The sequence below is a fragment of the Rhinopithecus bieti genome, unplaced genomic scaffold (genome assembly GCF_001698545.2).
Source record: "Rhinopithecus bieti isolate Rb0 unplaced genomic scaffold, ASM169854v2 scaffold_16234, whole genome shotgun sequence".
NCBI classification, from domain to species: domain Eukaryota; kingdom Metazoa; phylum Chordata; class Mammalia; order Primates; family Cercopithecidae; genus Rhinopithecus; species Rhinopithecus bieti.
In genome coordinates this window covers 2,159,006-2,171,698 of record NW_016808946.1, presented here as the reverse complement: position 1 = coordinate 2,171,698, position 12,693 = coordinate 2,159,006, and the positions used below count along the sequence as shown (strand labels likewise).

The following is a 12,693-nucleotide window of genomic DNA, read 5'->3' as shown; positions in this document are numbered from 1 at the left end:
CCCCCCGCCCCCCACCTCACTCCCTCCCTCTGAGCAGGTACTCGGGCCGCAGTGACGCTGGTTGCCTGTACGAGCTCACCGTGAAGCTACTGTCCGAGCACGAGGACGTGCTGGCTGAGTTCAGCAGCGGGCAGGTCGCAGTGCCCCAAGACAGTGACGGCGGGGGCTGGATGGAGGTGAGCCTGGGGGAACCCAGGGCGGAGGGGTGGGGCCCGGACGTGAGGGGCGTGACTCAGGGAGACCCCGCCCGCGGCGCTCCTGGGCTGGGCAGGGCTGAGATAGTCATTGGGTGGTGGAGAGAGCTCTGAATACTGCCGAGAAACCGAATGGGGGGGCTGCAGGTCGGTCGGTGTGCTGGGGTGGGGCGGCAGGGGAGGCCTCAGGACCTCTGAGGCTGACTCTTCTTACCTCCGCCCCCAGATCTCCCACACCTTCACCGACTACGGGCCGGGCGTCCGCTTCGTCCGCTTCGAGCACGGGGGCCAGGACTCCGTCTACTGGAAGGGCTGGTTCGGGGCTCGGGTGACCAACAGCAGCGTGTGGGTAGAACCCTGAGCGGCGCGGCCCTGCCTCCACCCACCCCCAGCTGCCTGGAGGGGCAAAGGCCGGGGGTAGACAGGCCTTAACTTAATCCGTAGCGTCCTTGCCTTCCCCAAGCCACACATCCTCCTCCCGTCCCTTGCTCCGAGCCCAGCCCCTGAGCGGGGAGAGAGAAGTTTTGTTGGCATAGGTTTGCTTAGGTAGCCGGCTTCTAGAATGTAGATCCGTGAGGGTGTGGGCTTGGACTGGACCCACTGCTGAATCCCTTGCATCTAGCACACTGCCTGCCACAAAGTGGGCTCTCAATAAATATTATTTGTCCAAGGAACGAATGAATGAACAAATGGATGAACGCTGCTCCCTTCCCATCCTTTTCTGTCTCCCGAGGGCCCCCGGCATAGCCTGGAAAAATACTTGGTAGGGCTCCAGTTGCTCTGGTTTCCAGCGGCCCTTGGGCCAGTATGGAGCCAGCTGGGCCCGGCCCTGCCAGGCAGGACAAAGCTGGGATTGTGAGACCAAGGAAGGGTGAGCTGAGCCTGGCGCCTGACTGACACCCAAGCTGCCCAGAGGCCAGAAAAGGGCATGTTGGAGGGGCTGCCCTCCAGGCCTCTCTTGGTCCAGTGATTATCCTAGGCCTTGCTACGATCCCCCATCCTTTACTAAAGGCAGAGTGGGGTTGGGGGTGTACCAGTTCTCAGGGCCCGGGTGACCAATAGCAGCATGTAGGTAGAGCCCTGGGTGGCCCTGCTTCTACCCTCCCCCAGATGCTTGGAAGGGTAGAGGCTGGGAGTAGATAGGCCTTAACTTAGTCCATAGCGTCCTCACCTTCCTCAAGCCTCCACAGCCCTTCATCAAGCTGGGCCCCTAGGGCAACGTGTCAGTTCCTTTGTCTGATTGGCAACTGGGGTGGGTGTGGACTGTGCTAAGGTCTAGGGTACCAGTTCTCTTGGGCCCAGGGATGGAGTTGAGGGCCTGGGGTAGGGGATGGGAGGTGGGGATGGGGAATCACAAAAAGGGTTGGTTTGGAGTTTCTCTTAGTTCATGCCCACCCTCTAGAGTCATTAGCATCTGGTCTCACTGGCCCTTTTCCAAGCCTGGCCCAGAGGTTGGCCCAGCCATTGGCCTGGGGGAGGGGAGGTGGGGAGGGCATTGTGCCAGACTCTGTGCTCCGGCATGCTCCTTCCGGCCAACCCAGCCCCTTCCAGAGACTGTCAGCTGCTGGTCCTGGGGGCGGGCATTTGAAGAGCCTGGAACCCTCTGCCCTTCTCTCCTGAAATGGAGACCAATAAAATCACTGAGAGCCTCCAGCTTTGCTTTGGTTCTGAATCCTGATGCTACCTTCTGGTCTGGTGGGATTGCAGGCGTCAAGCTGGGGCCTGCCTGCAATTGTTCATTCATTCACTCATTCATTTACTTACAATTCCCAGAGCCCCAACCCCAGGCCAGGGGTAACCCCTGTAAGCCCTGAAGTTACAGCGGGGAATAAGAGACTCGTTCCCAGGAAGAATCAGAAGCCTGGCCACATGAAGAGTAGGACCCCAGGGGAGGGGGAGCCAGTGTCCTGGGCCCTCTAGTGCAGTGGTGGAGATGCAGCCCCTGCTCTGGGGACATCCTTAGTCTGACAAGAGAGACAAAACCTTGACTTCAGAAAACTCTCAGTTTCAAGGGAGAGGCATAGCCTCTTCCACAAGGACGCCCTCCGTCCTGTTTAGGGGATTTCAGTCTGGTGGGGAAGGCACAGTCCATGTTCACCGGAGCTGCCAATCAGACAAAGGAACTGATGCTTTGCCCTCGGGATCCAGCTTGATGAAGGGCTATGGAGGAACAGGCTCACCCCATGAACTCCCATGCTTAGGGGTGGGAGCCAGGTTAATAGGGGATGGGGTGAGTGGAGAAAGGACTGGAGCCCACAGTGGGCTATGGGAGGAAACTGAAGATAGAGAGAGGTCATGGGCGTGAGGGGCCAGGAGGTCAGGTAGGGGTGCCCGTGAGTACTGGAGGTCAGCACTGGAATGTGGGGGGTGTGGAAGGTGCTGTAGGTGGAGGGGGGCGCCCCTGAGTTTCAGGCACCCATGGAACATTCGGGAAAGAGGCCCATAGAGAGTGTGGGGCCCTGGGCTGCTGATGCAGTTATAGGAGATGCAGTGTCTGTGGCCAGAAACCAAAGCCAAGGGCGGGAACAGGCATGGAGTGAGGCAGGAGAGGCCTCTGGGCTCACAATGGTCCGACAAGGGACAGGGGAAGCAGGGTAGCCAGGAAGGCAGGGGGAGGGGTGGGAAGTAGGTGCAAAACCAGAAGGCCACCTGCAGCCAAGAGCCTGAGGAAGGAGCCAGAAGCCCTGCCCGGAAGCCCAGAGGCCCTGAGCCTGCTGTGGTCTCTCCCCAGGGCATGGGCCCTCAGAGCAGACCAGAGGGGCCTCAGACTCACTCTCCCTGTCAGTAGAGGGACATCAGATACACCAGTGGTGCTTAGGTTAGGAATACAAGACAACTGCTTCTCACCCTTCAAAGGGCTGTGTGAGGCGGGCCAGAAGGCTCACTGGGCATAGGGCACTTCCTATTACACCACCCCACAGTCCAGTCAGAGGTGGGACAGGGGAGAGTGCATGACCATCCCTTTTACGGTTTCCTGGCAAGTGATACAGAGTAACTGGAGAAGCAGAAGCTCCTGTCCAGGCACATCTGGCTCCTAAGTGAGTGCTCTTAACTCCTGTTAGCATTTCTCCCCTACCCTGGAGGACAGAGCTGGACCCACGTGTAAACGATATAGGATGGCAGATACCAGCTGCCTGTAAGGAAAAACCTGTGTGGCATCCAGCAGGGGGCACCCCAGGGCTGTCTCTGGGACAGTGGGGCCCGTTGAAGCCAGAGACAGCAGATAGGGCTTTCATGTCTCCTAAGATCCTATTTTTTATTTAAAAAAAAAAAAAAATTCAGAGACAGGGTCTCACTCTATCACACAGGCTGGAGTGCAGTGGTATGATCATGGCTCACTGCAGCCTCAATTTTCTGGGCTCAAGCAATCCTTCCACCTCAGCCTCCTGAGTAGCTGGGATTGCAGGCATGTGCCACCACACCAGGCTAATTTTTATTTTTTGTAGAGATGGGGTCTTGCCATATCGGTCAGGCAGGTCTCAAACTCCTGGCCTCAAGCAATCCTCCTGCCTTGGCCTCCCAAAGTGCTGGGATTACAGACGTGAGCCACCATGCCCAGCCAGTTCTTTCTAATCATTTGATATTTATGAAGATGGACCTACTACAGGTAAGGTAGGGACAAAACAGAGTCTCTGGTCTCTTGGAATGTACAGTCTAGATGGAGAAACATAACACAAGCAACTAAATGAGTGAACAAGATAATTACCCACATGAGATAGCACTTCATCAATAAGCCAGGCACTACTCTAAAAGCTTTATATATATTAATTTGTCATAATAACCTCACGAAGTGGAAACTGTGATTACTTCCATTTTTACAGATGAGAAGATTGGGCCCGGCGCAGTGGTTCACACCTGGAATCCCAGCACTTTGGGAGGCTGAGGCGGGTGGATCACCAGAGGTCAAGAGTTCGAGACCAGCCTGACCAACATGGTGAAACCCCGTCTCTACTAAAAATACACAAAATTATTTGAGTGTGATGGTGCGCACCTGTAATCCCAGCTACTTGGGAGGCTGAGGCAGGAGAATCGCTTGAACCCAGGAGACGGAGGTTACAGTGAGCTGAGATTGCACAACTGGACTCCAGCCTGGGCAAGAAGAGCCAAACTCAGTCTCAAAAAAAAAAAAAAAGAAAAGAAAAAAAGAAAATTGAAGCACAGAGAGATTAAGCAACTTGCCTCGGGCCACACTGCTAAGAAGTGATGGAACTGGAATTCTTTTTTTTTGATACAGAGTCTCGCTTTGTCGCCCAGGCTGGATTGCAGAGGTGTGATCTCTGCTCACTGCAACCTCTGCCTCCTTGGTTCAAGTGATTCTCCTGCCTCAGCCTTCCGAGTAGCTGGGATTACAGTTGTCCGCCACCACGCCTCGCTAACTTTTTTTTTTTTTTTGTATTTTTAGTAGAGACGGAGTTTCACCAGGTTGGCCAGACTGGTTTCAAACTCCTAACCTCAAGTGATCCATCCGACTCAGCCTCCCACGGCACTAAGATTACAGGCATGAGCCACTACACCAGGCTGGACCTGGAATTCTACTCAGCCACTTAGACACTTGACCTCTGCAGTATAGAGAGGGAGGGAAGGAGTGCTATTTTGGTTGGGGTGATCAGGGAGGACTCCTCTGAGGAAGTGATTTTTTTTTGGAGATAGAGTCTTACTCTGTTACCCAGCCTGGAGTGCAGTGGTGCTATCTCAGCTTACTGCAACCTCCACTTTCTGGATTCAAGCAATTCTTGTGTCTCGGCCTCCTGAGTAACTGGGATTATAGGCATACACCACCATGCCCAGCTAATTTTTTTTTTTCCTAAATAGAAACAAGATCTGTCAGGCTGGTCTTTAACTCCTGGCCTCAAGTGATCCACCCGCCTCTGCCTCCCAAAGTGCTGGGATTGCAGGCATGAGTCACGGCACCTGCCTGGAAATGACACTTGAATCACGTGATAACGAGAAACCAGCCATAGGGCTCTGGGGAAAGCATTGCAGAGGCAGCCAAAGGCTCCAAGGTGGGAATGAGCTTATTCACAGGTCAGAAAGGCAGCCAGCATGGCTAGGGCAGTGAGCAAGTGAGGAGGTGATCTGACATGAGCTTGGAGATGTAGGTAGGTGACTCCGAGAGTTTCCTGAGGACCTACTATGTGCTCTGCCCTATAGGATATGAATGCTGTAGGAAGCAGATATGATATCGTTTCCGTTAAGGAAAAACCTTTGCTCTGTTCAGCAGGAGCTAGGGATGGGGGTTTAGACATCAGCTGCTGACAATCTTGTTGATGAAACCTAATTTCCCAAGAGTAGCAGGATGATCAGGATGATGATGATGGTGATGATGCTGATGGCAGCAATGATGGCAATGACAGGCATTTGCTGAGGACCTAGAGGGCCAGTTCATGTGCTAAGTGCACAGGCTCATTTAATCTGCACAGTGGCCCTCTCTGGTAGATATAGATGTTCCCAAGTTATAGATAAAAGAGCTAAGACTCAGGGATGCTCGGTAGCTTGCCACAGTCATGCAATGAATAAGGAGTTGAAGCTGGCTTTCCAGCTTGAGTCTTTTTTTCTTTAAATTGACATTTTATATGTGTATATAGACTTTTGATTAACATTATTTTCACAGAGCCAAGCAAACATTTTCAGTCAGCAGGAGGGAAAGGGGAGTTGTGGGTTGTGTGTTTTTTTTTTTTTTTTTTTTTGAGATGGAGTCTCGCTCTGTCATCCAAGCTGGAGAGCAGTGGTGCAATCTCAGTTCACTGAAACCTCCCAGGTTCAAGCGATTCTCCTGCCTCACCAGCTTAAGTTTTAACGACTTTGCTAGGGTACAGAGTCAGAAGGGGCCACATGCTGGGGGACAGAGCAAGGACAGAAGTTGGGGGCTTCCAGGTGAGGAAGAGCAGAAAGGGTTGGAGATGATGAGGACACTGGGCTCCGGAGTGTCTGTGCGTACCATTACCCCAGGCAGAAGGAGGGATGCTAGATGTTTGGGTGCTATTTTGGTTAAGGGGTCAGGGACGGTAAAATGAATTTCCTCTTAGATTTCTCAGTGGAAACTTCTGTTTAACAGTTTTGTAATGGAAAAGTCCCTCTTCCCCTTTCTGATTTCTTTTTCTTTTCTTTTTTTGAGACGGAGTCTTGCTCTGTTGCCAGGCTGGAGTGCAGTGGCGCGATCTCGGCTCATTGCCTCTGCCTCCCCGGTTCAAATGATTCTCCTGCCTCAGCCTCCTGAGTAGCTGGGACTATAGGCGCCCGCCACCACGCCCAGCTAATTTTTGCATTTTTAGGAGAGATGGGGTTTCACCATGTTGGTCAGGCTGGTCTCGAATTCTTGACCTTGTGATCCGCCCACCTCGGCCTCCCAAAGTGTTGGGATTACAGGCGTGAACCACTGCGCCTGGCCTCTGATTTCTTTACCTTAAAAATCTGGATTTTTGTGTACACAGTGTATTCAGTTGTGCACACGAGGGAGAGAAGGGCCAGTTCCTCCAAGTACCACTAGGTGTCAGCATTGTCAAGGCTGTCCCCAAGCTGGGTCTGTCCTGCCCATTTCTCTGCAGAGGAAAAGTCGAATTTGAATCCAAATCCTGGTCTCTTTCCATTGCTTGGGGCTGAGCCCGGGTCCTCAGGGGCTGGGATTTGGAGCTGCTCTGACCCCAGAGGCTCTATGAGAAACATTTAGGAGGCTAGGCCTCCAAGGCCTGGGAGGCCCCTGGGTCTCACCCCAGGCCACATAGCAAGGGCTTTGGATGGCTGGAATCCCCTCCAGAGCTGGGCCCCTCCCAACTAGGGAGGGCCGGTGGTATCCTGGGATCTAGCCCCCAGTGAGTCTGAGAGTCTAGAGCCCCCACCAAGTCCATCCCCACCTCAGCAGAGCCCTGGGCCTTGCTTCAGGTCCCAAGCCTGCAGTGAACACAGAACATCCAGGCAGATCCATTCCTGGGCTCCTGGTGCTTAATGACTTTGCTATTTGCCCCCACTGTAAATTAAACCTAATCTTGTGTTGACTCTGCTGAACAAGGAGAATAATGAAGAAGATTAAGATGAGATGGTATTCATTCTCCCACAACAGCCAATTAATCGTCAGTAGGATTACCACCCGAAGCCAGGAGCTGCTTGCTAGGAGCTCTGCAGACAGGATGGAACAGGGCTGGGGGCCATTCGCTAGTGCGGCCACTGGGGTCTGCTGGTCATGCAGCAGGAAATATTGCAGGTAGATGTTAGGGAGAACTGCCTGGATGAAGGAGGGGGCTGAAGCCAAGGAGGAGGGTGTGAAGAGCTTGGAATCACCCACAGAGGTGATGTTTCTAAGTCATGGAGGAGAGCTCTGTGGAAGTTCCTGACCACCTGACCATGTCCATCCTAGGCCCTCTGGGACTTTCCCCTGCCTTTCTGCAGTCACCTTTGATGAATGAAGCTGCATTCAGGGGCCTCTGGCCTCCTCCCCACTCTGCATTTTTTCCTCCCTTCCTCTCCTGGGAATCAGGGAGGCCATTTGTCCAGTGCTAACAGCTTAGGTTTAGAGTCAGAAACATGGCTGAGCACGGTGGCTCATGCCTGCAATCCCAGCACTTTGGGAGGCCAAGGCGGGTGGATGGCTTGAAGCCAGGAGTTCCCGACCAGCCTAGGCAACATGGTGAAACCCCGTCTCTACCAAAAAATACAAAACAATTAGGTGGGCCTGGTGGCACACGCCTGTAGTCCCAGCTACTTGGGAGGCTGAGGCGTGAGAATCGCTTGAACCTGGGAGATGGAGGTTGCAGTGAGCAGAGATCGCACCACTGCACTCCAGCCCGGGTGACAGTGAGATTTTCTAGAATAGAATAGAATAGAATAGAATAGAATAGAATAGAATAGAATAGAATAGATCAAATAAAATAAAATAGAAACACCTGGCTTTGCCCCTTGTCCTCAACCGCACAAATGGAGCCTACGATCCTCACCTGCCAACCTGGTTTGATGCTCCCAGGCACTAATGTGCCTCTGGTTCCCTGCACACGCTAGATTCTTGGAACAAGACGGTAAAGCTGAATGGAACAGCCTGACTGCTGCGGGCCGTTGCTGAAAGGTGAGGAAACCAACATTCGTTGATCTACTGCTGCATTATCTCATTGACTGCCTACAGCAGCCTCCTAGGGAGGCTTTATTTTTGTCATCACAATTTATTGAAGAGGAAGCCTAGGCTCAGAGAAGTGGGGCCCTTGGTTGAGGTCACCAAGCTATAGGCTGCAGATTTCGCTGGGATAGGGTTTCTGTCACAGTGGCCCCCAAAGCTTGAGCCCTTTCCCCATCTGCACGTTGCTTCGTGCACATGGAAGGCATTCAGTGCGTGCTGGCCGGATGAATGAAACGCTCATCCAATGCTATTTCTGGTCCAGTAAGTTCTGTTTCAGACTCTCCCACATCCTGATAACTCCCAGAAGTAAATGGATTGTGTGTGATTTGCGAAATTCTTCTTGGTAATTCTTGGCAACTCACCCATCTTACTACTGCTGTGAAGAAAACTCTACCCTCCCATCCAGATCTAAGAGTTTGCTTCATTTACTCAGATTGATGAGGTTTTTTAAAAATTATTTTTTATTTTTTTTTTATTTTCCGAGCATGACAAAAGTATCCTCAAAGTCCAGTTTTACAATCTATGCTGTCTCACACATGCTGAGCACTCACCATGTGATAGGTGTGTTCAAAACATCACTTGTGTATGGTTTTATTTTATTTATTTATTTATCCAAGCACGTTTATGTGCTGTTATTTCCATTTCAGAGGTCGAGATGAAACTGAGGCCCAGAGACATGCATTCTCGCCCCAGGTCACACAGCAAGGGCTTTGCATGGATGGAATCCCCTCCACAGCTGCCTCTCCCTGCCCCCCTGCCACCACCTGCAGGTTTTCCTGGGTGAAGTGATTCTTGCGGAGGGATTCTAGTCCTGTTTGTCAGACAGGAATCGTGGTGGAGGCGATGGGCTTCTGGGTTCAGTTGGAACTGGTGGAATCTTCTGTGTCCCACAAATCACACACTTAGGCTCAGCCTCAGGAATCGATCTTTGGTTCATATGTGAAAGGATTTACCACTTAAGCTTATGTTTTTTTTTTTTTTTTTTGAGACGGAGTCTCACTCTGTCTCACCAGGTTGGAGTGCAGTGGCTGGATCTCAGCTCACTGCAAGCTCCGCCTACCCGGGTTTACGCCATTCTCCTGCTCAGCCCTCCCGAGTAGCGGACTACAGGCGACCGCGCACCGGTCGCCCAGGCTAGTTTTTGTATTTTTTTAGTAGAGACAGGGTTTTCACCGTGTTAGCCAGGATGGTTAGATCTCCTGACGCTCGTGATCCGCCCGTCTCGGCCTCCCCAAAGTGCATGGGATTAAAGGCTTGAGCCACCGCACCTGGCCCGCTTTTTTTTTTTTTTTTTTTTTGAAGACAAAGTCTCGCTCTGTCACCCAGGTTGGAATGCAGTGACATGATCTTGGCTCACTACAACCTCCACCTCCCAGATGCAGGCAATTCACCTGCCTCAGACTCCGAGTAGCTGGGATTACAGGCGTGCACGACCACACCTGGCTGTTTTTTGTATTTTTAGTAGAGAAGGGGTTTCACCATGTTGGTCAGGCTGGTCTCGAACTCCTGACCTCAAGTGATCCGCCTGCCTTGGCCTCCCAAAGTGTTGGGATTACAGGCGTGAGTCCCTGTGCCCGGCCATGCTTCTGACTCTAAACCTAAGCTGGCACCTTCTGTGTGCCAGCACCTTGTTATGCTTTGAGGATACAACAGTGAACCAATGAGGTTCTTGTCCTCAAGAGCTCACAGACTAAAGAGAGAAAAGGATATGGGTTCCCAGTTCTGACCCTCCCCGGGTGTGTGACTAGTCAGTGCCTCAGTTTCCACATCTGTAAAATGGGGATGATTTTGTTACTTACCTGATAGGATTGTTATGAGAATCAAATGAATTAATATAGGTAAGACACTTAGATCAAGGCGTGCACATAAAAGGTGCTACATACAAGTTTGTTCAGTAAAATGGACAAGTCTGGCAACTATAGTCTAATAATAGTAAAAGGGCTGTGAGGGGAAGCATACTGAATTTTAGAGGAGGGACATCTAACATAGACCTTGATCAGAGAAGCCTTCCTGGAGGAGGTGGTCCATGGATTCCTGACCCAAGTGATGGTAGGAGGGTGAATTACTTCACTAGCCAGCTTGTAGCTTCCTGGGCTGTCACTGGGAGCTACAGTACTTACTGGCCTTTTCCCAGGGCTTATTGTCATAATTTATCAATGTGCTAAGCACTGTAGTGGCATCTGGATTTGAATAGAAATCTCTGTCCTCAGAGACCCATGATTGAGAGGAATGGGAGCAAAGGGTCCTGAATATGTTCTGGGACAGAAGAACAGGCCCCCAGATGCTGTGGGCAGTGTGTGGGGAGGTCTCCAGTAGGGTAGGGTGTAGAGAGGCCCTCAAAGCTGCAGAAAGACAAAGATGTCTTTGAAAAAAAGAAAACGAAAAAAAAAAGGAAGGGGGAAGCCAGCAGGGAAAATGATTTTCTTGGTTGGCATTTCTCGGGGAATTAAATCTTATTTTTCGTCACCACCAAGTGGAATAATCCAATATATTCAGGCAGAAGTCCCCGCTCCTATTTATTGCCTCGACTTTGACCTAACAGTCTCGGGTCTGCATTTGGAATCAGACCGTCCCGGGGAGGGAGAGCAGGAGGGAGGAGGCATCAACCCCTTGGATCAATTACTTTCCTCTCCGACACAGGAAAAATGAATTATTCCCTGAAAAGCAGGCACCTCATCTGATGAATTCTGCACTGCAGAGCTGGCAGAGTTCTACCAAATTGAATTTGGTCTTTGAGAGACATTTAAAACCAAGTGGAGTGTGTGTGCTGGTGGGGTGTGTCTGACAGCCCCTGGGGCTTCTGTTAGTTGGGGCTGAAGAAGCCCCCCACCCAGTTACAGTCCTCTGGGTCCAAGGGGCAGGAGGTAGCCATGCCTCCTGCCCCAGGGACCCCCAGCACTCTGCAGGGGTGAGATGTTTTTTTCCCAGCCTGAGGCTCAGAGAAGTGAGGTTGCTTGTCTGAGGCCACACAGTGAGCTGGTAACCATAGCAACCTGTTACCTTTCTGTCCCTGTCCTCTGGGTCCTGCTGAAAATGTCCCCCGCCTTCCCAGGGAACCCCAGGTTGAGCAAGTTGGAGTTGGGAGCTTTCTTCTCTGGAGCACTGGTTCTTCATGTCCATAGCTGTATCACCTGGGGCAAGTAGCTTCATCTCTCTAGGCCTCTGTTTCCTGACTCAGAAAACAGCGTTAACTACAGTCCTTGTAGTGTTTACTTCTCTGTCAGATACGAAGGGCAGAAATGCAATTCCAAGTGTTTTAATCCAAAAGCAAAGGTTTTGGCTCACATGAATGAGAAGCTCCGTGTGGATTTCTGGCAGTGTCCTTTCAGGTACAGCTGGATCCAGAGGCCCCAACAGTGTATTCAGAACTCGGCTTTTCTCTGTCTCTCAGCTCTGTGTGGCTTCATCCCAGGGAGGCTCACTCCAGAAGGGGTCGGGTGCTCCCCAGGCCTATGTCCTTCCAGCATCAAGTTCAATGGGTTCATGGGCCCACCTCTGAGCTAGCTGCTGTGGCTAGAGGGCCGGTGCCCTGGTGGGCAAGGCTTGGGGTGGAGTCACCCAGTAAGAACCATGTGGCTGACAGAAGAGTGCAGAGGGTGCTGGGTCAAAAACCTAACACAGAACCCCACCCCTCACAGGTCTTGACATGGAAGAATTCATCATAGTGCTTGCCACAGGGCAACTGCTCAGCCAGCCATGGCTCTGCTGACAGTGACTCCTTCTCTTTCCACTAAGGGGGCTGCCACGTCCTCCTGGGCAGGGTGTGAGGGGCCCTCCCTGGACTTCCTTTGCCTCCCTCATGGCCTCCCACTGCCTCTGCTCCCATCTCCAGGCCAGGTGTCAGGCATCAGCCCTCTCCCTGGCCAGGAGTCCCCAGGGAATGGGGGGCATTCCTCACCCAACACATCCTGGGAGGTGCAGAGGCTGCAATTTCACTAATGATGTGGAGAAGAGAAGAAAAGACTAGCCCAAGAGGGAGCTATTTTAGCTGAAAAACCTCCCCATGGATTTGGGCCGGTTTTTCAGCACTAATGAGCTGGGGCCAAGGGAGTTCCCAGGGAGGGAGGCAGCTGCATCTGGTCCAGGTTCTGGTTCTAGAGGGGCTGGAGGTCTGGCCAGGGAGAGAGGAGTGGGGGGCCGGGGAGGGTGCAATGGGGGGCTCTGTGCCCCGAGCTGAGAAGTGCTCACTGGCTCACCCCACAGATGCACTGCTCACTCTGTGTTACCCTCGCTCTCCTCACATAGGAAAGATCCCCAATGGCCAAGATGATCTTGCCAAGCTTTGTTATCTCTATAGCCCCTACTGTGAGAACACTGTGTATCTGTTTTATTTTCCCCAGATACAAAGTCATGTCATGATATTGCAATTGCCTTTTTTTTTTTCTTTTATACAGAGTC

General features: G+C 52.0%; 1 protein-coding gene across 1 annotated transcript in view; it reads left to right on the top strand.

Moving 5' to 3' along the window:
• The window catches only part of FBXO2 (F-box protein 2), a 6,644-nt gene extending 5,756 nt beyond the window's left edge, over positions 1-888 (top strand). Inside the window, exons 5-6 of the mRNA XM_017888009.1 lie at positions 38-176; positions 421-888. Coding sequence (XP_017743498.1) covers positions 38-176; positions 421-555 — 274 coding nt within the window. The 3' untranslated portion in view covers positions 556-888. The remainder of the gene's footprint in view (positions 1-37; positions 177-420) is intronic.
• The last annotated feature ends 11,805 nt before the right edge of the window (positions 889-12,693 follow it).